Source organism: Rhipicephalus microplus, chromosome X, assembly GCF_043290135.1.
Source record: "Rhipicephalus microplus isolate Deutch F79 chromosome X, USDA_Rmic, whole genome shotgun sequence".
Taxonomy (NCBI): Eukaryota; Metazoa; Arthropoda; class Arachnida; order Ixodida; family Ixodidae; genus Rhipicephalus; species Rhipicephalus microplus.
Genome location: NC_134710.1, coordinates 302,816,710 through 302,841,831, shown reverse-complemented (window position 1 = coordinate 302,841,831; position 25,122 = coordinate 302,816,710). Strand labels below are relative to the sequence as shown.

The following is a 25,122-nucleotide window of genomic DNA, read 5'->3' as shown; positions in this document are numbered from 1 at the left end:
TGCTAGCTTCCCTGCCCTCAAATGATGTCCATCCCATATCACCTTGTACTCCCTGATTTGGTGTATTCCCGTGAGCTCCTAAAGCAAGCCTGCCTATTCCACGTTGCTTAATTTCTAATCTTGCTTGAACTTCTGATCTCATGCACAAGACCGCATTGCCGAACGTCAGCCAAGGAACCATGACCCCTTTCCATATTCCTCTTACAACATCATACCTATTGTAATTCCACAGTGCACTATTTTTCATGACTGCTGCATTCCTGTTACCTTTAGTCGTCACGTATATTTCGTGTTCCCTCAGATACTCGGTCCCATTGCTTATCCATACGCCCAGATATTTGTATTTATCTGTTATCTCTAGCGTGACCTCCTGTATTCTAAGCTCACTACCTTCGTTGTCATTGAAAATCATGACTGCTGATTTTTCCTTACTGAATCTAAAATCTAACCTATCTCCCTCATTACCGCAGATGTCCATCAATCTCTGCAAATCTTCCTTGTTGTTTGCCATTAGCACTATATCATCTGCGTACATTAATGCTGGTAGTGCCTGATCAATAAGTTTTCCTTGTTTGACTAAAGAGAGGTTGAAGCCCAGTCCACTTCCCTCTAATTTTGCCTCTAATCCTTGTAGGTACATCATGAATAATAAGGGTGACAGGGGGCACCCCTGCCTAAGCCCCCGTTTTACCTCTGCAGGCTTGGATACCTGTTTTTCCCACTTTATAACTACCTTGTTACCTTTATAGATACCCTTTAAAAGATTAGTGACTACATGTTCCACGCCTAGTGTGTCCAGTATTCCCCACAATTCCTCTTGAACCACGCTATCGTACGCTCCCTTGATATCCAAAAATGCTAGCCACAGGGGCCTGTGTTCCTTTTCTGCTATTTCGATGCACTGCGTCAGTGAGAACAGATTGTCTTCCAACCTCCTGTGTTTCCGAAATCCATTCTGCAGTTCCCCCAGCACCCCCTCATCCTCTATCCAAGCCTGCAGTCTTTCCTTTATAACCTGCATCGCCAGCCTGTGGATCACTGATGTCACTGTTATAGGACGGTAGTTGTTTATGTCAGCTTTGTCCCCCTTTCCTTTATAGATCATGCTCCTCCTGCTAAGTTTCCATCCATCGGGGACTTCACCATCGATTATTATTGTGCTCACTGCCTTTCTCAAAGCCTGCTTAGACTTCGGACCTAATGTCTTTATCAGCCTAATTGGAATGCCATCTGGGCCTGTTGATGTACTACTAGGAACCCTTTTCTCAGCCCTTTCCCACTCTTGTTGTGAAAATGGAGCCATTGCATCACTTGATTCGTCCTTGTCTATTGTGGTGCATAAAGTACTTCTTTGTTGAAATTTTTCTGTCACCCTTGTTCTTATATATTCAATAGCTTCGTCCCCTTCTAGCCTAGCACCTTGGGCTGTAGTTATAAAACTCTGCTCTAGGCTCGTCTCATTTCTTAGGGAGCTTAGATGGTTCCAAAATTTCGCCCATATGCAAAATTGCTGCCATCTGTCGGCCGTCATGTGCATACCTCCATGTTAGAGGCTAAGCGCGGCGCAGTTACCACAGTCCGCGTTTGTTTACGTGTACGTGTACGTAAATCGTATCGACGTGAGGCGTGGATAGGTCAACGAACTTACTCGTGAGTCGACTGACTCGGACTCACTCAGACTCAGATCAAGCGGTGAGTCTGAGTGAGTCCGGTTGAAGAAAATTTTCGTGAGTGTGAGTCCGCGTGAGTTCGACTCAGAAAAATTTTGGTGAGTCTGAGTTCGAGTGAGTCCATGGCACAAAATATATTTCTTGAGTGAGTCTCAGTGAGTACCATTTTTTTTTGCCGACCTAAGGTCCTATCTAGTCATTTCCAGCATTACTATCAGCCTTACCCGGATTTACGTTTATACTCAAGTCTACTCACAAGTATTCCAAAGCAGCATCGTTGGTACACCGTTTCAATGTAATTAGAGGCGTGAACTTTTACGTAGACATTGCCTTGACTTTCCCTCACTAACTTTTCCAGGGAATTTCTTGATTATTATACCTTATGTTGTCATCTCTTCTAAGAAAAAATTACCTTACTGGTTTGGGGGCACTCAGACGACGCTTTCAAAGATACTATAGTACGCCAAACGGCACCAAGAACAGCACCGATTACGCGAGATATTGGTGTTAAAGACCGTTGGCACCACGGTCGAAGAAGCTATTTCTAAGTTGACGGACTCATGAGTCCATTCACTCGGACTCGTTCAAACTCAGATCAATCCGTGAGTCCGAGTCTGAGTGAGTCCGGGTGAGTAATGTTTTTGTGAGTTTCAGTTCGAGTAAGTTCCTTGAAGAACATTTTCGTGAGTGCGAGTTCGAGTGAGTCCAGTTCAGGAAAATTTTCTTGCGTCTGAGCCCGAGTGAGTCCAAAGCACGAAATATATTTCATGAGTGAGTCTGAGTGAGCTCCATACGTTTTGCCGACCTATGGAGGCGTGTGTTGGCTGATAATCACAATGCCGGCGAATTAGTGCGTCCCTTGCTGCACACGGAGGGGAACTTGGAATGCAGATGGAAAAAGGTAAGCCGTAAACTTTTTCTCTTGCTGTTTTTTTTTAAGCTGATAAAATTTCCACCAGCATGCGCTCCGGCTACTGCTACCAAAACATTTGTTTGCGTTCACCTTTCTAAGAAACATGATGTTCAATAGCGTTCAGAAATTGTACTCGTGTTCCCACAAATTGCTGCACGCCCAAGCAAGGCAGTTTTTGCAACGACTTCGCTAGAAGCCGTTTACCAAGTGAGAAGTGGTTATAAGATGGAAAAGAAGGGAAAAGTGAGCCCCGTAAGTGCCTGCATCAGGGTGCGACACCTCAACAGTATACCTCACAAGGGATGGGGGTGAGGAGGGATTAAAAGGATAGGATTAAAGGTATATATAGAGAGAGATAGATGCGCTGGGACAGTGAGCGAGGAAATATCGAGGGATAGGAGAGATAGGAAAGATGAAAACACGGTCACAGGAGTCCGAGGACGGGGCACCACTTGCGAAAGCTCTTGTCGGCGTCAGGAGATGGCGTAGGGCAAGTCCAGTAGGTCAGAGCTACGCTGACGTCGGAGATCGCGAGGGCACAACCGGTCGGCACGGAATCCAGTGAGCGAGTCACCAAGTGAAGGCGACTCGTACGCTTCACGCAGAAGCCACCTTCGCACAACGAGCTTTATCGCGGCTAACTGTGCGTGCCTGCTTCTCGGTGAATGTGCCGAGCACATCGAATGCTTTAAAAACGTGTGTAGTCGCGCACAAGTCATCACGCTAAACGGCAGGTTGTCACATTCCAGAAGAGAAACGAAACAACATGATCCCTTCTCAGAATGAACCGATGACGTGTACTTTCTTATAATTCATCATGTACCGTTACTGAAATATAACAAACAAAACAGCACATTCACCGTGGAGAAACTTCATCAGCTTCAAAAAAAAAAAAAAAACAGCACGGTACAAGGTTAACAGCTTACTTTTTTTTAAATCAGCATAGCGAGTTCCTCTCTGTGTGCAGCAAGGGACGCGCAAATACGTCGACATTTATCCGCCAATACACGCCCCACGTCGATACGGCTTACGTGTACCTGAACACACGCGTACTGTGCGTACTGCGCCACGCGTAGCCTCCAACATGGCGGTTGCACACAACGGCCGACAGATGGCAGCAATTTTGCATAAGGTCTATACACTATACAGACGCCGTCAGAATCGGTGGCGTCCAATCCCGATATAATTACTAACAGGTAATGTGTCGCACTTGCAAGTTAAAAGGTGTGGGTTCGATTACCGAGCACGGTGGCCACGTTTCGGAGGAAGCAAAGTGCAAGAACACCCACACACTTCGATTTAGGTGCACATATTAGAGTGACACTAAAGCGAAACAACGAATCAATTTAGATTGATAATTTACACTAGGAAATCTAGACTGTCTTTAATTTAACCGTCATAGGTTTATTAAAAGAAGCGAAAATCACGGTCGAAGCTTCGTTTAAATCTCCGCAGGCTACGTCACAGATTTCAAAGTTAGTTTTTTCGTTATTTACAGATGTTTAAAGTATTTCGTAGATATCGGCTCAACAAAATTTGTTGAAACTTAATGAGTAAAGTATTTGGCCTTCTCAGTGGACAATGTAGTATGCATTTTTACCCTCTATATAGGCACCTGTAAACGCCGCCGAAATTCATGATGTCACGGCGATTCGTCAACCAGTTTCTTTTTGCGCCTTTGCTCGCTAACCATCAATCTCCTCGCAGTAAGCTTGTTAATTTTGGTATCGTGAAAGAGTAATTTACTAATACAATAAATATGACTTTTCTCTTGGACGTCCCTTTAAATGGACACTGCATAGAAACGACTTCGTTTAGATTTATAAACTGCACTCTGAGAACTCTATTGCTATAAGTGTCACTATTATAAGTTTACTCTTAGTGTAGAACATCTAGGTTCAAGTTTCATTTATAATTTTTTCCCTAAATTTCCATGCGTGACGACAAAATTTTCAATTGTATTCCTCGCATTTTCGCAACATTGGATCGACGAAATCGTCTGAAACTTCGTATACTAGGTCTATGGCACCCACGGATGACAATGTGCTTCATTTTTATGGATTACAAGCTACGTAGGACCCAGTGCTTTCAAAATCAATGACATTACGGTATTCGGTGCGGGAATCACAAGGGGGCGTCTCCACCTCCATTTTTTTTTTTCGTGGGGTTTCTCGCTTACCAAGCGAGTGGAGTTTTCAGGATTGTGAAATTATACTTCACTAATACGCTAAAGATCGTTTTTCTATTTAATGTTACTTTAAGCCCCGGGAGGTTAAAAACGATCCGGTGTCCGTGTCACTGCAGCATGCATCACAATCATGTAGTGTTTACATCCAGTAAAACCTCACAAATGATTTGAACATAGGGCATCAGCTTAGGCGACTTGTTCATCAAGTCTGCGCGCTTCCTTTTTTAGCTTTATCGTGGTAAAATTTGCATTTTTTGCTTGTACAGGAGAGTAATTTACTCCAGTGTTTTCCAGCAGAAGGAACAAGGACAGCTGAAAAGATGCAAAAGCGTATATGTTTTCTTTTTCGCTGGGAAACGTTGAGTATGCTGCATATTAGCCCAAGGCTGAACATTGTTAATTTACTGTTACAAATAATTATTTTTTCCCTGAAGCCCTTTAAGAATTTCGCAAGAGATTGTCCCGATTCAGTTCCCAGCAGCTGCGTGCATAAACCTATGACTACTCTTTCGTTAAGCCCCGCCGCGGTGGTCTAGTGGCTAAGGTACTCGGCTGCTGACCCGCAGGGCGCGGGTTCGAATCCCGGCTGCGGCGGCTGCATTTCTGATGGAGGCGGAAATTTTGTAAGCCCGTGTGCTCAGATTTTGGTGCACGTTAAAGAACTCCAGGTGGTCAAAATTTCCTGCACCCTCCACTACCGAGTCTCTCATAATCATATGGTGGTTTTGGGACGTTAAATCCCACATATCAATCAAATCAACCAAAGTAGCAACGCGGCTCCCCAAGTGTTTTACATAGTGCTGATGTTGAGGCTCTTAGATCATAATTTGTGGAAACGGCTGAGAGGAAAAAAAATGCGAGGTAGTGATTTCGGGTGGTGCGTACCACGGTGTGCCTGTCTCTTTTTTTCGCGTACGTCTTGACACATTTCTTACCTTGTATTTCACTTTTGTTGTGCGCTAATGTACAGTGGAGTCCCTGAAAAAAGAGAGGATAACAGGAAGGAAAGAAAAGGCAGCGATGTAAACCAGTCTAGAACGACCGGTATGCTACCCTGCGCTGGGGACAGGGGTGAGGGAGTTTGAAAGATGGAGAAATGGAGAGAGGGGAAAGACCGCACACGCGTTGGGCTCACAAATAATGATGACTGGGAACATGTTGGCGCGCACTAACTGACGAAAGTCCGAAAGACGCGGTGTTAGTCCTCTGGCGTTGCAGTGAATGATGGATGCGGCCTTGACTTCTCGGAATATCTGGTGATCGTTAGCCATAGTTCTACTCGATCGATTCAAGTACTGGGCTAAAGGCATCCAGTAGTTTGAGAGCGCTTCGAGCAGACGTTTTCTCCATGTCCAACAAGATTTCTCGCGATGGCGTCCATGAGAGAACGAAGCATAGTAATGACTTTGCGATCTGCGTTATGTGTGTGATCAGCGGTCGGTGAAGACCGCAGCAGAGTTGGCGTGATCTTTTGAGGCTCCACGGTTAGGGGACGACTTGGAAGAATCGGCCATTCCTCTGTACAGATATTCCTCTCCGCAGTCTTGTTTGAATTAGTTGGTCATTTTGCGGCTTGACTGAATGGTGCAGCAGTAGAGGTGGCGCTGTCGTTTCGAGCTTAGTCCTTGGGGTCAAACGATGTCACCGATGTCACTGCCGACGCCGTACTGTTTCGGCAGCCTCATTGTGGGTCGAATTGCCTCTGACCATTTGCTTAAGCACCGCGCGCTCCTTCTTAATTCGAGGGCAGTCTTCCGATGAGGCAGCGTGTGAGCGATTACCGTTGCCGCATTTAAGACATGTGGATTGACAGGTATTTTTGCCGAGTACGATTCTGCGCACCGGGATACCGGGGGCACTGCAGCGAGTTCAACCACACGCCCTTGACGTGACCTACCTTAATGCACCGGTGACACTGAAGTGGCTTTTCCACAAATCGCCGAACAAAATGTTGAAAATGTCCGACCTTGACATGGGACGGTGTGCAATCGCCTTTGAAGACCAGTTTCACACAGCGTGACTTCCCAAGGCGGTGCACCTTAGTGCCCTCATTTGCCGGTTTAATGAGTAAGCAAGTCGGCATCGGGAATCGCAATGTCTACGTCCAAATTCACACCGGCTATGGATGCGTTGTTAGTCGGTATTTCTCCCCCATTTCTCTCAATCGCTTCTCAAATGTTATCTTGCTGCTAGCTTCCCTGCCCTCAAATGATGTCCATCCCATATCACCTTGTACTCCCTGATTTGGTATATTTCCGTGAGCTCCTAAGACAAGCATACCCATTCCCCGTTGCTTAATTTCTAATCTTGCTTGAACTTCTGATCTCATGCACAAGACCGCATTGCCGAACGTCAGACCAGGAACCATGACCGCTTTCTATATCCGTCTCACAACATCATACCTATTGTAATTCCACAGTGCCCTGTTTTTCATCACTGCTGCATTCCTGTTACCTTTAGTCGTCACGATTATTTCGTGTTCCCTTAGGTACTCGGTAACCATACGCCCAGATATTTGTATTTATCTGTTATCCCTAACGTGACCTCCTGTATTCTAAGCTCACTACCTTTATTACCATTAAAATCATAACTGCTGATTTTTTATTACTGAATCTGAAATCTAACCTATCTCCCTCATTACCGCAGATGTCCATCAATCTCTGCAAGTCTTCCTTGTTGTCGGCCATTAGCACTATATCATCTGCGTACATCAATGATGGTAGTGCCTGTCCAATGAGTTTTCCTTGTATGACGAAAGAGAGGTTGAAGCCTAGTCCACTTACCTCTAATTTGGCCTCTAATCCTAGTAGGTACATCATGATTAACAAGGGTGACAGAGGACACCCCTGCCTAAGCCCCCGTTTTACCTCTGCGGGCTTGGATACCTGTTTTTTCCACTTTATAACTACCTTGTTACCTTTATAGATATCCTTCAAAAGATCAGTGACTACATCTTCCACACCTAGTGTGTCCAGTATTCCCCACATGTCCCCTTGAACCGCGCTATCGTACGCTCCTTTGATATCCAAAAATGCTAGCTACAGGGGCCTGTGCTCCTTTTCTGCTATTTCGATGCACTGCGTCAGTGAGAACAGATTGTCTTCTAACCTCCTGTGTTTCCGAAACCCATTCCGTAGTTCCCCCAGCACCCCCTCATCCCGTATCCATACCTGCAGTCTTTCCTTTATAACCTGCATCGCCAGCCTGTGGATCACTGATGTCACTGTTATAGGACGGTAGTTGTTTATGTCAGCTTTGTCCCCCTTTTCTTTATAGATCATGCTCCTCCTGCTAAGTTTCCATCCATCGGGGGCTTCACCGTCGATTATTATTTTGCTCACTGCCTCTCCCAAAGTCTGTTTAGACTTCGGACCCAATGTCTTTATCAGCATAACTGGAATGCCATCTGAGCCTGTTGATGTACTGCTAGGAACCCTCTTCTCAGCCCTTTCCCACTCTCGTTGTGAAAAAAGGAGCCATTGCGCCACTTGATTCATCCTTGTCTATTGTGGTGCATAAGGCACTTCTTTGTTGACAATTTTCTGTCACCCTTGTTCTTATATATTCAACAGCTTTGTCCCTTCTAGCCTAGCACCTTGAGCTGTAGTTATAAACCTCTGCTCTTGGCTCGTCTTATTTCTTAGGGAGTTTAGATGGTTGCAAAATTCCGCAGCTGTCTTTCTATCCTTTTTATGTACTTCTGCCAGCCACTGAGCCCCCTTTCTTCTAATCTTTTCATTGATCAGAAGGGCTACTTCCCTTCTACAGCTTAGAAAGATTTCTCATTTTCTTTCAACATCATCTGTCGGATGACCCCGCTGCTTAGCATGTCTGTGTTCCCTAGAGGCTTCCTGACGTTTTGCTATGGCTCTCTTAACTTCCTCATCCCACCAACTCTTGGGTTTGTGTCTTCTTTTCCGAGGTGACTTGTCACGTGCCTTAGCAAGCTCTAATTATATTCGTGTATGTCCACACTGTTTTATTATCTTCAGTATTACTTTCTCAATTTGTTTAGTAGCTATTTCTATTTGACTTCTGAATAAAAAATTTCCTGTAGTTGCTCACCTTGTTTCCTTCCCACTTTCACTGCTGTTCCAAAACTTAGCTTCATACGTTTGTGATCACTACACAGACTTCTGTAGCCACATTCATCTGTGTGCATTCCCCTGAGCCTATCATACATCCTATGTGGCGTCAGTGCGTAACCTACCGTCAACTGCAGCCTTCCTACCTCCCATGTTATTTGCCCATCACATTTCTCAGTACTGTTGCAAATGATCAAATCATGCCTTTCACACATATCCATGATCATTTTGCCCGTGGGGTCGGTATACCCATCTATATCTTCTATGTGCGCATTGATATCTCCTAGTATAGTTATCTCACACTCTCCTCCTAATTCCTCAATGTCCTTTGATATACACTCTACCATTGCCTGGTTTTCCTCTCTGGCCTTTGCTCCCGTCCACATGTACACCAAACCAAAGAGTGTCATTTGCCCTGCCACTTTCCCTTTTAGCCATAAATGTTCCTTGCCCTCCTGATTTACCCTTTGCCAGTCTGTACTTTTATGAACGAATGCCCCAATACCACCACCCTTTCTGCTGCCTTCTGTTCTATTACAATATTCCCACGCGTAGTCCAGATTGTTAGGAGGTTGTTCCATGTCCCTAAGATGTGTTTCTACAAAACAGTATACCATCGGCCTCTCCTCCCTTAGCTGTTCTTTCATCTCTTCCCACTTCAGCCTGTTCCTGCCACCCTGAATGTTAATATACCCTATGTCTGAATTGGCTCGGCCCTCGTGGATACGTCTATTTCTGCCCCGGACTCTGCCTATCTTAGATAATGGTGCTATTTTGGAATCGTCCAAGGGAACGATTCCGAGAAAACAACTCCAAGGGAACACTCGCCACCTAGCGGTCGCGCCTGGAAACAGCGCTAACAGGTGATGGCCGGGCTAGACTGCACCTGCGCGCGCTTCTGAGCACGCAGGTGCACTCTAGCCCGGCCGTGAACAGGGTCGACGTTTAAAAGATATGTTACCACGTTGCGCGCACTGAGAAGCGGCCGCAAAGTCCCAATATTACCATGCCGCACGCGAAAGCCCGCAGAAGAAGAAAGCAATGTCCAAAGACCAATGCAGTGTGCCGCAATTCGTATCATCGCGATAGAAAGATGAAAATTATCGTATCGTTCTATTACTTCCCAAAGCATGCAGACGACGCGCGAGGTAGAACAGCACAAACTTACGCATTGGAAAGAAGACGGCGGATACTACAGTAGTTTGTTCCAATAAGTTCGCTCGCGATGACTTAATTCTCCTCGTTTAGTACATTATTACTTATCGTGTGTCCTATCTTATCAGTATTCGGGCATCTCTAAGCGCGGAGTATAGTTTCGTTTATATAAGCAAACATTTTAGGCAATTTTATGCGTTACGTGTGTGACTATACTTTTCGCACATGCGTGTTTTCTGCGCAAGTCGTAGTGCCACCTATATTGTAAAATTGAGCTGTTGTAACCCTTCCTCCCGAACATTTTTTATATCGCACGTGTGTATATACACGCACACACGTTCGCGCGGGAAGGTCACGCGTGCGTGTATGTTCGTGCGTATATATACATGTCCGTGCATTCGCAGCGTGCGTAGTCTGCATGCATATAGCTGATTTGAATATCAACTACTACCAAGACGAGCAAACGAGTATTCGGAAGCACATGACCTTATTTATTAGAAACCCAATAACATGGATTGGCGAACGAAAAGAAAGTTGCGCTCCTATTCCAATCAAAACTACGATTTGCCTTATCTCAACATACACTGACCCAGGCTATCCCCGTTCTGTGATCACATGAACGGCATGCGTGTTCAGCTTTTTACAGGACAACGGAACTGAATAAGATACATGCAATCGGTAGCGCGAGTCGCACCTGTAGTTATCCCGAAAACTGTTACAGGAGCCCTGCAACAGCATGGTGAAAAAACAGTGACGATCGGTAGTAGAGGCTCCCGAGCACACGCCAACCAAATAATATAGCGCAGCACGCGGCCTGGAATTCAGAATAAATTATTTTATTGATACGTGCGGTTTAACGTCCCAAAACCGCCATATGCTTACAAGAGACGCCGTAGTGGAGGGCTCCGGAAATTTCTACTACCTGGGCTTTTCAACGTGCACTCCAGTCTGGGCGCACACTGGCCTAAGCATTTTCGCCTCCATCGAAAATGCAGTCGCCGCAGCCAAGATTCGATCCCGTGACATGTGGGTCAGCCGCCGAGTACCTTAGCCCTAGGCCACCGCGGCGGGGCTCACAATAATCAAAGTCATCAAAAATTATTTTCTCTTCTCTCGACAAATGACGGAAGACGCCCAAACATCACTCGTAGAAAACAATCTACCAGCTATTGGCTGATTTGAACCTGGAGCGCTTGGTCGTTTCAGATATCGCTGCGAGAGGCCGCGACTTGTCCACGCGTGTGCGCGCGATCACACTGAAAAAGCCGCGTATTACAAGAAAAAAAGTGCTCCAGACCACGAGGCTCGCGTGACGTATTTTCTTTGCCCCTGCCTAGCTTTCACCACTTTCGTCTGGACGAGGAAAGAGAATGCAATTGCAGCATGCGATAAATCTTTGTAACTCCACTCGCACTGAACAGATTCTATAAATTTTTGTGGCATTGGATTTGTGAGGCAATATTATAAGCTCTTCCAGTGAATTCATTCCATGGTTACTTGAAAAAGTGTTTCAATGCCCCTTTAAGGCCTTGCCTGTAACAGTGTGACAACGCAACACAAAAGTACTATCACCTTTCGGAGAGGCTGTTACACATGCGCAGTTGCCTTCTTCAACCTTGATTTCGCTCGCTAGACAGGTTCTTCAACTTGAAGTAAATTTGATGCGGTTTTCGCTGTTTCCACCATTTCGGCTGTTTTGCCAGCGAGATCCTTTATGCCGATGAAGGAGGCGGTCCGCTGCCAGCACCCTTTTGCGTATACGACGAAGCAACGTGATCTGACGCCACAATCAAGAAACTTCAACACAGCGCCCACAGCCCAGCGAAAGTGCCACGTCGACCCTGTTAGGCGCAGCCATATTCCTTTTTACAGCGAAACCTGTTATGAGACCACAACTCGAGTCACGCGCAGTTGTCCACCGCCGCCGCCGGTGTCCGTAACCACATCGCGCGAAATTACTAGCTACCAATGACACAGTGGGACTCGAACTCAGGTCCGGTGGGTGCCAGCCCAGTATTCTACCACTGAGCTACGCCGGTGCTTGTGACTTGTCGGCAAACTTGCCTTGGATAGGCTTGATGTCGGGAAAGCAATCGCGTTAATACGACTTAAAAGTGTTTAAAAAAAAAGAACAACCAGTCGTCGCACAATGCGAATAGAGTAAAGAGTGGGCCATCCAATGCTCGAACCCATTACAAAACCTTGTTCTTGTTCCCCTATTAACTGTGGCGCATACCCACTTCAGCAATAATTCCTCATCGTCGTCAGCCACTGCATGAACAATTGGCGGTTAGAAGGGCAAGAGTGGGGGCTAGTTGGTTGAACATTGTTGAGACTCACACCGCGCTGGAATTAAACACACAAATAAAAGACACACTGAAGCACAGGTAGGACACACACGAGCGCGAACTAACAACTGTTTATTCGATGGAAATGTGACACACACATATATAGGTTGAAAGGAGAGAAAAAGAAGAAAAAGAAAGAGCGTGAACATGCGCACTGCCCACCAAGATAAAGCGCCCATCAGTGCTAATCAAATCCAGCCTTGTCAACTATCTAAAATGTCTACGTAAAAAAGTATATTCATTGTTTGACAAATGAATAGATGGCACACTAACACATTTGTCCTCACCAAACCTGCGCATCATGAAAGCTTCAATGATTTCTCTTTCCCTTTTGTCTTCTGATCTGGATAAAACAATGGTCTTTTCAAAGTTCGGCTTACAATGACACTTCATGCAATGGGTAGCTAAGTTACTGGGGTGACTGATTTGCTTGCAGTTATAATCATGCTCGCGTAAACGTGAGTTAAGGCACCTACCAGTTTGCCCAACGTACCAATTTCCGCAAGGCAAAGGAGTACCATATACAACATTTGTTTCACATGGAACAAATTTGTTAACATGCCTAACCGAACATATGTGGTTGTTCCCTTGGTTGCCGCTGTTTACTTGGTGACAAAGCGAAATTAATTTGTGAGGTGCCGTAAAGGTCATGGGTATGCCATGCCTACTTGCAATTTTTTTCAGTCCATGCGAAATGCCGTGAACGTAAGGCATAACAATAGGCCTCTCCTCTGGCTTCTCTTTTATTCCTACGCAAAACACGAACGTAGGAATAAAAGAGAAGCCAGAGGAGAGGCCTATTGTTATGCCTTACGTTCACGGCATTTCGCATGGACTGAAAAAAATTGCAAGTAGGCATGGCATACCCATGACCTTTACGGCACCTCACAAATTAATTTCGCTTTGTCACCAAGTAAACAGCGGCAACCAAGGGAACAACCACATATGTTCGGTTAGGCATGTTAACAAATTTGTTCCATGTGAAACAAATGTTGTATATGGTACTCCTTTGCCTTGCGGAAATTGGTACGTTGGGCAAACTGGTAGGTGCCTTAACTCACGTTTACGCGAGCATGATTATAACTGCAAGCAAATCAGTCACCCCAGTAACTTAGCTACCCATTGCATGAAGTGTCATTGTAAGCCGAACTTTGAAAAGACCATTGTTTTATCCAGATCAGAAGACAAAAGGGAAAGAGAAATCATTGAAGCTTTCATGATGCGCAGGTTTGGTGAGGACAAATGTGTTAGTGTGCCATCTATTCATTTGTCAAACAATGAATATACTTTTTTACGTAGACATTTTAGATAGTTGACAAGGCTGGATTTGATTAGCACTGATGGGCGCTTTATCTTGGTGGGCAGTGCGCATGTTCACGCTCTTTCTTTTTCTTCTTTTTCTCTCCTTTCAACCTATATATGTGTGTGTCACATTTCCATCGAATAAACAGTTGTTAGTTCGCGCTCGTGTGTGTCCTACCTGTGCTTCAGTGTGTCTTTTATTTGTGTGTTTAATTCCAGCGCGGTGTGAGTCTGAACAATTGGCACAAAGTTCCTAGCAAGTGTTTAGTGGATACCACAAAGAATGACAAAAAATAGCATTGCGAATGCGGGCCTACTACACACACACAAAAAAACTTATTACTAATGTCCTAGTGGGCATCAAGCAAGTGTGCTTGCAGAAGTTCTCAAAAGGCTCTGAAAGGCCGCTCTTCTAGCTTTCGCTCCAACTGTGCTGCTTCTTCCGCACAGGCCTGGCGTTTTTTTTTTTCGAACCCGCAGCTTGCATTTAATGTCACCACGGCATCATACTGTGGCCTTATGGCAGTGTTATTTGGGTTTATTATATCACATTTATCGAAGAGGGAAAGATTTCTAGCTGACTTTGAGAATTGCTTGCAAATTTCAAGCCACATGATGCGCTAAAATGTTTGGCTCGCATCTACTCAGATGCCTTTATTATTGATCGGCTCAATTTTCTGATCAATATGTGGGGTTTAACGTCCCAAAACCACCACACGATTATGAGAGACGCGGTAGTGGAGGGCTCCAGAAATTTCGACCACCTGCGGGTTCTTTAACATACAGCCAAATCTGAGCACACGGGCCTACAGCATTTCCGTCTCCATCGGAAATGCAGCCACTGCAGCCTAGATTTGATCCCGCGACCTGCGGATCAGCAGCCGAGTACCTTAGCCACTAGACCCCCGCGGCGGGGCGGTGGCTGGATTTTCTAACTATGCTGAAAAAGTGTTGCAGGGCCTCTTTAATGACGGGCTTCAACACCACAGTGCTCATGGTGATTGCCTTTCTTGACCTCGTCTCGGTCCAAGTCTCTTTTAACCAAGTATCACTCAACTCGCTCAAACCGAAGTTTAACAGTAGTGACACAAAAGCCTAGCCTAATTGTTTGCTCAATGAACCAAGCAAGACTTACGACAGCTAAAGCATTGTCAGAACATGCATTACCGCTAAGGGTCATTCTCACCAAACCGTCTGTTATTTTCTCATATTAGTCCTTTTTGGCCGGGCATCTAGACTAATCCAACCGCAGAGAAAACGACAGGCTAACAGGGAATAGTATGTTTGAATCATTTTGGAATGACAGCTGAACGAAACACCGAGATTCTATTGCTACAACAAAATTAACTTTGTGTAGACCCGGTAGAATAATTAAAACCCCTCCAAAATATGAAGTATGCAAGTTTTTGTGACGACCTGTCAAAAATAGAAGAAAATATTAATGCCAGCTTTTCTGTTCGTGAGACATCAGTACATAGCAATGGGAGTATTTATTTATAGCTCAATTAAGCAGATTAGCAGATATGCCATTTAATAAATTCTTAATCATATGTTATGCATCACTTAGGTAGCATAAAAGACAATTAGGTGATTTTCATTCACACTGCAGATAGGCAGGACCTCACCAGGCATACAATGGCCCAACAAGTACACTTGCGACGACTGCTTGCAATGTATAGAATCGAAAACACGAAGGCTGAATGAACATTGCAGAAATAATGGAATTTCATATAGGTCTACGCACATTTTAGAATGTTTTAGACAATCAGTTAGGTGAAACCCACATAAATCAGCACAATCAAGCTTCTATGTAATTACCCTGTTAACAATAAATTTTGGCAAATCAAGGCACTGATGTAGCGTTTCACTCCAGAAGTGCATAAAGGCAAAAATTATGTCAATGCCATTGATTACAGAATACAACATGAGTGCCCATATATTTGCTATCGCAAAAAGAAAAGACGGTTTAGAGTCAACTGCAATTGCAGACAAGCCCTCGAAACAGTAACGTCAAAGAACTTTGGAAAAGCTTGATTACAAAAGCTTGATTACAAGTTAAGAAATTTTCTAAAGGAATAAAATACAAGGCTGCTGAGCAATTTAACAGTACTTATGAAGACAGTGTTAGCATGGCATTGGGTAGCAATTCGAAACTTCTTCAGAGACACTACAGACTTTGAACTGACACAACTAATTTCATAATACAACAACTTTCACAAGTGCAAATGTCATAAAGTTGAATTATGCTCCTCACCCAAAAAAAAAACTGTTTCCTACTTATCACAAAATTAATGACAACAGGATAGATTTATGGTATAAAAACACCTGGTAAGCATTTAGGTTTTTCAGTTTCAATTTTTTTATTTGGAAAATGAAGGCAAATTCACTGTGTACAAAATGACTTCCTGGTTGTTTGCACAAAACAATGCAACTGCAGCAAAAAGTTCAAAAGTATTTCCCACATAAGCTAACAACAACTTCCCAACAGGAAAATCATGGAAATGAAGATTCCCGGTACTAGTGCACATATTTTACAGCATCACTTCTGGTGCAAATGGTTTAGAATAATCCTTGATGTGGTAAACATTTTCATAACATTTGCATAAATAATTAGTCACATGTTAAGTACCTAAACTTTGCATGTCAATGCATGCTTTGCTTTTGGACAATCATTTCCCTAAGGTTGTTTTCTGATTCCTTGAGGTTCTTTTGCAAGTAGGCCTTGTGGTTCTGAAACAAGAAATTATTTGACAAAATCACTCAAAAATCACTCAAAGTAGAACAAGAAACACAGAAGCATACTGGCTAATGAACAAAAACTGTAGAGAAAAATAAGAAAAGCCAGCACACAGACGGGGACGTAATAGTTGCAACGTGACCGCCGCCACTGTTGTAAGTGCTTTGTCCTAGTTGTTCTAGGTATAGCGCATCCAGGACGGGACAGAGAAGAAGACACAGAACACATACACGGTGCTAACTTTCAACAATGCGGTTTGATCCGAGAAACAGCAATACTTATATCCAAACATGGCACGTCACAACCACGTGCTAGAACCAGAAAATTGTGATCTACTGACACTCATGCGGCATCCAAATATTGCAATTCTTTCAATGATAATGATACCGATGGCTTGCTTATACAGGCCTCCCTAAACTTGGCAATGAATTTCGCTTCTATAATGAGCCTTGTCATTTGGTTAGTGCTTCTTCCGATTATGCTGGTGCGATTAAAGAGGGGTTGGCACCCACATTCTTTGCAGTGAATTGCAAGAAAACCCTCAGGCTGTGCCTTGGCCACGTTATTCTTGTGTTCGTTCAGCCTATCACTGATGCATCTACCGGTATGGCCTATATAGCATGCATCACACGTTAATGGGATCGGGAAGATGACTTCTGTGATGCAGAAGTAACTGCATTTAGGAGCACCTTTGAAGCTAAAAAACTTGTGTTTCGAAGCATGTTTGGAGCAGAAAAATGAAGTTTGGGATCACTTGAAGTAGTAAAGCAATAATTACCTTTTTAGTGCACATTCTTAATAATGAGCAACCATCACATGCAGCTCTAATGTAACAAGAAGACAAGACCAACAGTAAGAGAGCAACATTAATTGGGCGGTTTACGCAAGTCACATGCAGGTTTCACTGCAATACACAAGATGTACACTATGCTGAAGGATTAGTAACTGATTACGCATAGCATAGACGGTTTCTGTGAGTGACAGGTGTTAAAAAATCAGGGGCCAAGGCGACAGGGCCAAGGCGAAGGCAACCGCAAGTTTTCAGCAGGGGCAAGTAGAGCCATTTGATAACTCGACAGGTGATTGGATTAGCTACGAGGAGCGTGAGCAGGCTTATCTTCGAGCCAACGATGTCCGTGATGAATGGAAGGTAGATGCTTCTGTGTTCATCAGTATAATAGGTCCGCTGACTTATTAGCTTCTTAAGTGGTTTATCGCCCCAACAAAGCCATCCTCACATTCTCTGGAAAGCTTGTGCGAGCTGCTCTATAAACATTAATCCCCTGAACGGTCAGTCATAGGCGAGCGATCGAAGTTTCATTGTCGAATTCAGAAAGAACATGAAACCATACAGCAGTACTTGGTACAGGCACCGGCCCAAGCGTACGAGTTCGGTGCGTTTTTCGATGAGCCACTCAGAGACAGATCTGTTTGTTGTTTACTGTGAGTTTACATTCAGAGACACTTGGTGTTAGAGGACAAGCAACTACCATTTAAATGAGCTGTTCATGCTTCAGCCTTTGAAACTGCGCTTGTTAATGCTACTGCTATGCACTCAATGCCCGGTAGCGAGTTCGAAGTTCATCAGTTGCCGACTAAGGAAACAACGAAATGCTTCCGCTGTAATTCAAACCACAAGGCCAAAGCATAGCTGTGCATTAATTGCATTAATGCGACCAGATTTTTTTTTCTATAACAAGAAAGGGCATATTCTACAAGAATACTGGTATCGGAAGCAGCAGCAGCATAAGGGAAAGCAAACAGCCTCACACGTTCGAGTTTTGCAGCCGTTGGAACAGCCCCTTTGAAGTGCGGTGGCCAGGGAGGTTGAAACAGGAGAGCCTATTATGCTTAGCGTAATTGTAGAAAAGAGTCCTTTACAAATGGAGCTTGAAATAGGAGCTGCTGTCTCGGTAACACTCCCGAGTCAATTTCGTTCATTTTTCCCGTCAGTGCCACTAAGGAGGACTAGCCTAAAGCTGAGGAGCTATACTGGGGAACCTGTGAAGCCATGCAGTTTTGCTTTTCTACAAGTTGAGCATAACTATCAATACCAGTGGTCACCACTATACGTGCTTCCTCAAAGTGGTCCAGCATAGTCTGGGCACAACTGGCTTCAGCAAATTTGCGTCAACGGGAACAAAGTCCACGGGCTAAAGCAGTTCTCTGAACCATCTCTAAGTGCGGAACCCTCCCCCCGAGTTGCAAAGCTTGCTTGACAATTTCTTATGTTTTATCAAACAAGCTAGGAACCATCTGAGGGGAGAAAGAAAGTCATTTTTAAGGAAGGTAAAACACCACAATTTTTCAAAGCCCACAGTGTGCCATTTTCCCTGAACGCACCAGAGGAAGATGAGTTGTCAATACAGGTACAGATGGGCGTGTTGGTGCCGGTAACAAATAGCGAGTACGCCACTCCTGTAGTGCCAGTCAAGAAGCATGATGGGTCGAATCGATGAGTATGTTGCGATTACAACTTGATGCTCAACCCCGTACGCGACGTAGAACATAACCCATTGCCTAAGCCCAATGAGTTGTTTGCAGCCCTAGCTGGGGGACAGCAATTTTTCAAAACTGATCTCAACAGGGGCTTACCAACAGGTGGAAATGAACCCGCTTTCAAAACGGTACCTCATGCTCAACACACACAACAGACTTTACGCCGTAAATCATCTGCCTTTCGGGATCACATCTGCCCCCGCAATTTTCCAGGAGATCATAGATAACGTCTTGAAGGTTCTGAACTTTGTGTTTTTGCTAGATCGACGACATCTTGATTACAGGCCGCTGAAGAGAAGAGCATCTGCGAAGCCTCGATGTAGTTTTGAAAAGACTGCCCTTTAAGAAAAGGAAGTTGTCTTCTTATCTGGCTGATTGCACGAGCTATGAGAATTGGTTTCATAATCTTCATTTTTCATTTTTCTTTGCTTATCACTTGTGTTTCTTGTTTTTTCGTTCCACTACATAAGTATATATGCGTGGTTTGAAGAATAAAGCTTCTGTTTTAAGTCAGCATTCTGTGTATGTCTTTCTTCGTCTGGTCTCTCGTTTTTTGCGCTGTTTCTTTTCACGATGTCAGAATGGGGCTTGCCCGTAAAGCCAATGAGGTGCAAATTTTATCACGATGAGCCGACGTATTTGGGCCGTATAATCAACAGAGACGGCATGCATCCAACAGATGACAAACTGGCCACAATAGCCAAGGCACCGGCACCAGCCGATAAGCACCCGCTTCAGTCACAGCTTGGTCTTATAAATTACTAGGAGAAGTTTGTTCCAATCTTATCTACTGTTCTCTTTTCCATGAACAGGCTCCTACAAAAAGACATAGCCTAGAAGTGGAATAAAGATTGCAATCATGCTTTGCAGCAAATGAAGAAGCTGCTTTCATCTGCTCCCATCTTGGCACACCCCTAATGTTATCTTGTGATGCGTGTGATTACGAGGTAGGTGCATCTTTGTCACAGGTGTTCCCGAACGGTCATATAAAGCCAGTAGCCTATACCCTGCACAACTTGAGCCAAGCTGAGAAGGGCTATAGGCAGCTAGAAAAGCAAGCGCTAGACCTTGTATTCGGTGTGAAAATGTTTCATTACTACCTGTATGCAAGGTGTTTTGCTTTGCTCACCGACCACAAGCAATTGGCTACAATTTTCGGTCATACCACCAGTTGCTGCCTCAAGACTACAATTACAGGCAGTTGGTTTGTCCACCTATTCCTTTTCATTAATGTTCCAGCCTTCTGTGCAAAACACTGACACAGATTGTTCATCAAAGCTTCCAGTCGCACAACCAACTGTCAAAGACCAGGAAGAATCGGAAGAATCCTTTTATGGCCTTCGCTTTGACGCTATACCGGTCAAACGCGATGGCATAGCTAGCGAAACTTCACGTGATGCTCTAGTGCGTACAGTGACACAGTACATTTTGTCAGGCTGGTCACGCAGTATCCATGAGAAGATCATACCTTTTTTCCATGGACGACTCCAACAGTCTATACATCGAGGATGTTATGCTTGGGATGCAAATACTCATCCCCAAAAAATTTCGCACGTTCGAGTCACACCAAGGTCATCCAGGTCTTGTGTGCACCAAAGAACTAGCAAGGAGCTATGTTTGAAGGCCTACCATCGATAATGATACAGTCGAACATGGATATATCGAACTTGAAAAGGATCGCAAATTAGTTCGATGTATAAAAAATTCAATATAAAAAAATACACGCCCCGAGAGCTTACCTGTAGTGGACCATCACTTACAATAGGCACATTCAAGAATGACAACTAATTCCCCACACACGCTGCAACAGAATGATTTATTTGTGTGAAAAAAAAATTGCTTATCTTGGCCTGCTTTTTTGTTTTTAAAATGAAGTTGAAGACGCTAGTTTTTATCTTATCAAGGCAGTGCAGGTGCGACAGCCCTCTTCCCTCCATGTCGCCGATACAACAGTAAATGACGCCTAACGCTACTGCCAACTTCAGTGGCTGAGTATGAGCGTGTAGCCAGCGCCTCGTCCGGACGATCCTCCTGATCACTTGAACTATAGGCCTCGGCATCCTGGGTCCCTGAAACCACGGCTACTATGTCCTTGTCAGAGAGGCTCGCAACAGCCTAGACATTGCAGTCCGCTTCCACGAAATCGTCCAAAGACACTGTGTGAAACTGCAGCCGGTAAGAAGGATGACAACTCGCGAAACGCATCGTCAATGCGCTCATCGTCGCAGCCTTTACCGGTTTCCCCAAGTTCCACTATCTCGAAGCCTGCCTTGCGGAAGCAGTTGACCCCTGCGTCCGTCTTCACGTCTCGCCAGCCACCTATCATTACTTGTATGGCATCAAGAAGGTCAACCTCCAGCTCAGTGTCCATGCCGAGGTTGACCAGCAGCCTATCAAGGAGTCGTCTCCTGTAGCCCACCTTGAAGAAATTGATGATGCCATGGTCAGGCGGTTGCCACTGTGTCGGCGTGCTGGTCGGCAGAAACTTCAGCTCGATGTCTTTGAGCTAGCATGTGGTGTGGTGGGCCGAGCAGTCGTCCACAAAAGGGCATGCGCAACGTCCCATGCTTGCAGGCATTCGATAAACAGCTGATGCGTCCTCCACGCCTTCTTGTTTGAGGCATAGCAAACGGGGAGCTGCATACAGTTCTTGAAACAGTGCGGTACCCTTGCTTTCCTGATCACAAAGGGCTGGAACTTCTGAGACCAATCCATGTTGGCTGCCAGCAGAACGCTCACATGAACTTTACTCATTTAGCCCCGGCGACACATGTTACAATGGACGTCGAGAGTCTTGCTCTGCAACATTCGTCAAAAAAGACCGGTCTAGTTGGCGTTGAAGGTCCCTGCCGGAAAAAACTTTGTGGAGAGTTCTGGCCACTCCGTCATCCACTGCTAGATGTCCTGGCTGCTGACAGCTTCGCTTTTGCCAGAAATGGTTTTGCCAACGATGTTGTAGCACTGCTTAAATAGGTGAAGCCACCCATTATTGTTGGCAAAGTTGTCTTCCCCGAGTGGAGCGGCAAACCATTTGGCTTTGGCCATCAGCATCAGGCCATCCACCAGAATGTTCTTTGGATGCACTTCTAAAAACTAGGCCTAGAAAGCCTTTTGTACATTCTCGTGGGCAAGAGCGTGCACACGACAGGCTCTCAACGTTCACCGCTCCTCCTTCTTTGCCTTGATATCTGCCTTGTTCTTCAACAAGGTACTCAGAGTGCTCCGTGGTATCCCGAAGTTGTCCACAATGGTCGGACATTTCTCCCCCGCCTCAATATGCTGAATAGCCTTCAACTTCGTCGCAAAGTCAAAGGTTTTGTGCTTCTTGACGCTGGCCATAGCTACACAAGAAGTCAGTAATTCAAGGACTCTACAGAGGCTGTGCACACTAAGCACACCTGTACACTCTGAACACTAACACTGCACTTGTGGTGGTACGCAGACGACGCGACAATGGAAGCAACAGAGTGCTCACGAGGCGATGGCCACCTGCAAGGGCAACAGCAAAAGGCGCGAGCTAGGGTTGGCTAATCCAAACTCGCAAAACAGCAACAAAAAATAAAAAACAAAAGGAGGAGGACGTCGGCTTTTTCGTTTCTGGTTTCCGAGTCGATGGTTACACGGAGAAAGCATGAGAGATTGATTTATATGTGGGGTTTAACGTCCTAAAACCATCACATGATTATGAGAGACTCCGTAGTGGAGGGCTCCGGAAATTTCGACTACCTGGGGTTCTTTAACTTGCACCCAAATCTGACTGAGCACACGGGCCTACAGCATTTTTGCCTCCATCGAAAATGCAGCCGCTGCAGCCGGAATTCGATCCCGCGACCTGTGGGTTAGCAGCCGAGTACCTTAGCCACTAGATCACCACGACGGGGCAGAAAACATGAGAGAGAAACGAAAAAAAAAAAAAAGCTGTTGCACAAGTTATAGACTGTGCTGTCCGAGCCCTCCCACCCTTAGCTTTTTTCGAGCGTTTTGGGTTTTGGCGGAAGCATGGCACCACGCAGAGGTCGCCCGGCACTGCGAGTTCCATAACGCACTTTCTAACTCACGCGCGAAGCCACGCTGCCGCGGAAATGGCGAGGCACGGCAAGCGCTGAAGCGCACCTTCCAGCTTGCGCGGTGTTTGATTTATCTGAAGTAGGATAAAACTACTGTTCGATATAGACGTGCGAATTTCCATACATTTCGAGAGGAATTTCAAGGGGGTAACTTACTAGTTCAATATGCTCGAAAATTCGATATATGTGGGTTCGATATATCCATGTTCGACTGTATTGAGTGCTTCATTGCATCTTGTGCGTCGTGCGAATCCAATAGCAATTTGCCACCTAAAGCAACTTTGCATAATTGGGCCTGGCCTACACACCGTTGGCAGCGAGTGCATGTAGATTTTCCCGGTTCCATAAGTGAAATGATTTACCTGGTTGTAGTTTACGATCATTCAAATTGGCCAGAAGCGTTTCCAATGTGCACAACCACCACTGAAGTGACCATTTCATGCTTACTTATTTATTTATTTATTCAAAATACCTTACAGGCCTAACAGGGCATGGTGTAAGAAGAGAATAAAAAAAATGAGATGCTTATTGGGGTTTTAAGGTGCAAAAGCCATAGGTGGCCAAACAGTGCCATGTCTTTTATGTGGCGTTGGTAGTGACCAATGTTGCAATGACAGGGTTATTATGGCTGTATAGAGGCCTAAAATCAAAGCATAAAAGCTGTGCATAGATAGTATAATTGGGGAAATTATGCGTGGCATGATATGTGGGTGCGTAATGAGTTACAGATGGTCATGATATATACAGGCGAAAGATGGACAATAGCACCAGTGCCTCCTCAAGGCCTCTGTGGCTAAAGGCAGGGAGACCGGCACTTTCTATAATAAAAATACCACAGCAACAGCCTCTCTTCAGAGGTCATGCTATAGGTTGCCTGGGTATATGATGTGAAAGTTCTCAACTTCTTTCAAAAACGCAAACAATGACTGAGGTTTAAAAAATGGTTCGCTGCCTATGAGCATCAATGGATGAAGTGGCATATGGTCTCGGAAGATAGATAGGAAGTGTTTTTTTTTGTGATCGAGTTCAGTGAATTGGATAAGAATATGTAGCATGGTGAGTGGTTGCACTTATTACAAAGAGGTAGATCAGCACCGGACAAAAAGTATGAGTGTGTACTATGTGTGTGCCCTATTCTTAATCTGGTAAGTGTTACTTCTGTGTGACGTGACCTCGATACTGGTGGCCGATTCCCGAGATGTGGTTTTATGAGATGAAGTTTCTTCTGTGTTTGCCTGTCCCATGATCGCTGCCGATGACCCCTCAGCTTTCGTTTAAGGTAGCGCTTCAGGTCAAGTGCAGGGACAGCTATGGCTGTATTGGCAGCGCTTTCATGGGCAGATGCTGCTAGCTGATCTGCCAACATGTTTCCATGGGTCTCACGGTGCCCTGGCACCCAGCACACCACGACATGTTGTCTAAGCGTGTAAATTTTGCATAGGATTGTGTTTAGAGAAATAAAGAGTGGGTTTTTGTTTATTTTCATTGTTTTTAAAGCTTTTACTACACTCAGGGAATCAGTGTATTTTACTGCCTTTTGGAGCTTTAGTTTCTTAATGTGTTTTATGGCTGAAGGATCGCATCAGCTTCTGCTGTGAAAAACCTTGTATAAGGGTGCCGAATTCCGACATCTGAAAAAGATGGACCGACTACTGCGTATGACACAGACGTGCAAGACTTAAAGGCATTTGTAAAAAATTCAGGACAGCTGTACTTGTACTCTAGTTCAAGGAAGTATGTATGAATATGTGCAATAGGAGCGTGCTTTCAAACTTCACCACAGGACACATCAGTCTATTAAGTGCCACTGCCACAGCCAAAGATTTCAGTGTTCCTGAATAGACAGACCCATTTCCTCAGCTAGGCCCCTTACATGAAGTGCATAGGGCTCTCGCAGAAAGGGACGGTTATGAAAAAGGGTAAAAGTGGATAAATCGTTGACAGTGGAGTACAAAGGGTGTTCCTTGTTTGTGTTTACCTTGAAAAAATATACAAATGCTAAGTAGGATCTTTGAAAAAGGAGTGACCACTCATTCGATTCAAGACAGAGGCTTTCTAAGGGGCTAGTATGAAAGGCACCCATAGATAGGCAAATGCCTAGGAGGTGGACAGGATCTAGCATTCGCAGGGTGCTTGATGCTGCCGACTGATATATTGT

The 25,122-nt window shown here is 44.8% G+C and overlaps 1 protein-coding gene across 1 annotated transcript in view; it reads right to left on the bottom strand.

The window, feature by feature from the left end:
- Positions 1–15,996: 15,996 nt before the first annotated feature.
- The window catches only part of Pfdn1 (prefoldin subunit 1), a 49,574-nt gene continuing 40,448 nt past the window's right edge, over positions 15,997–25,122 (bottom strand). Inside the window, exon 4 of the mRNA XM_037413759.2 lies at positions 15,997–16,391. Coding sequence (XP_037269656.1) covers positions 16,305–16,391 — 87 coding nt within the window. The 3' untranslated portion in view covers positions 15,997–16,304. The remainder of the gene's footprint in view (positions 16,392–25,122) is intronic.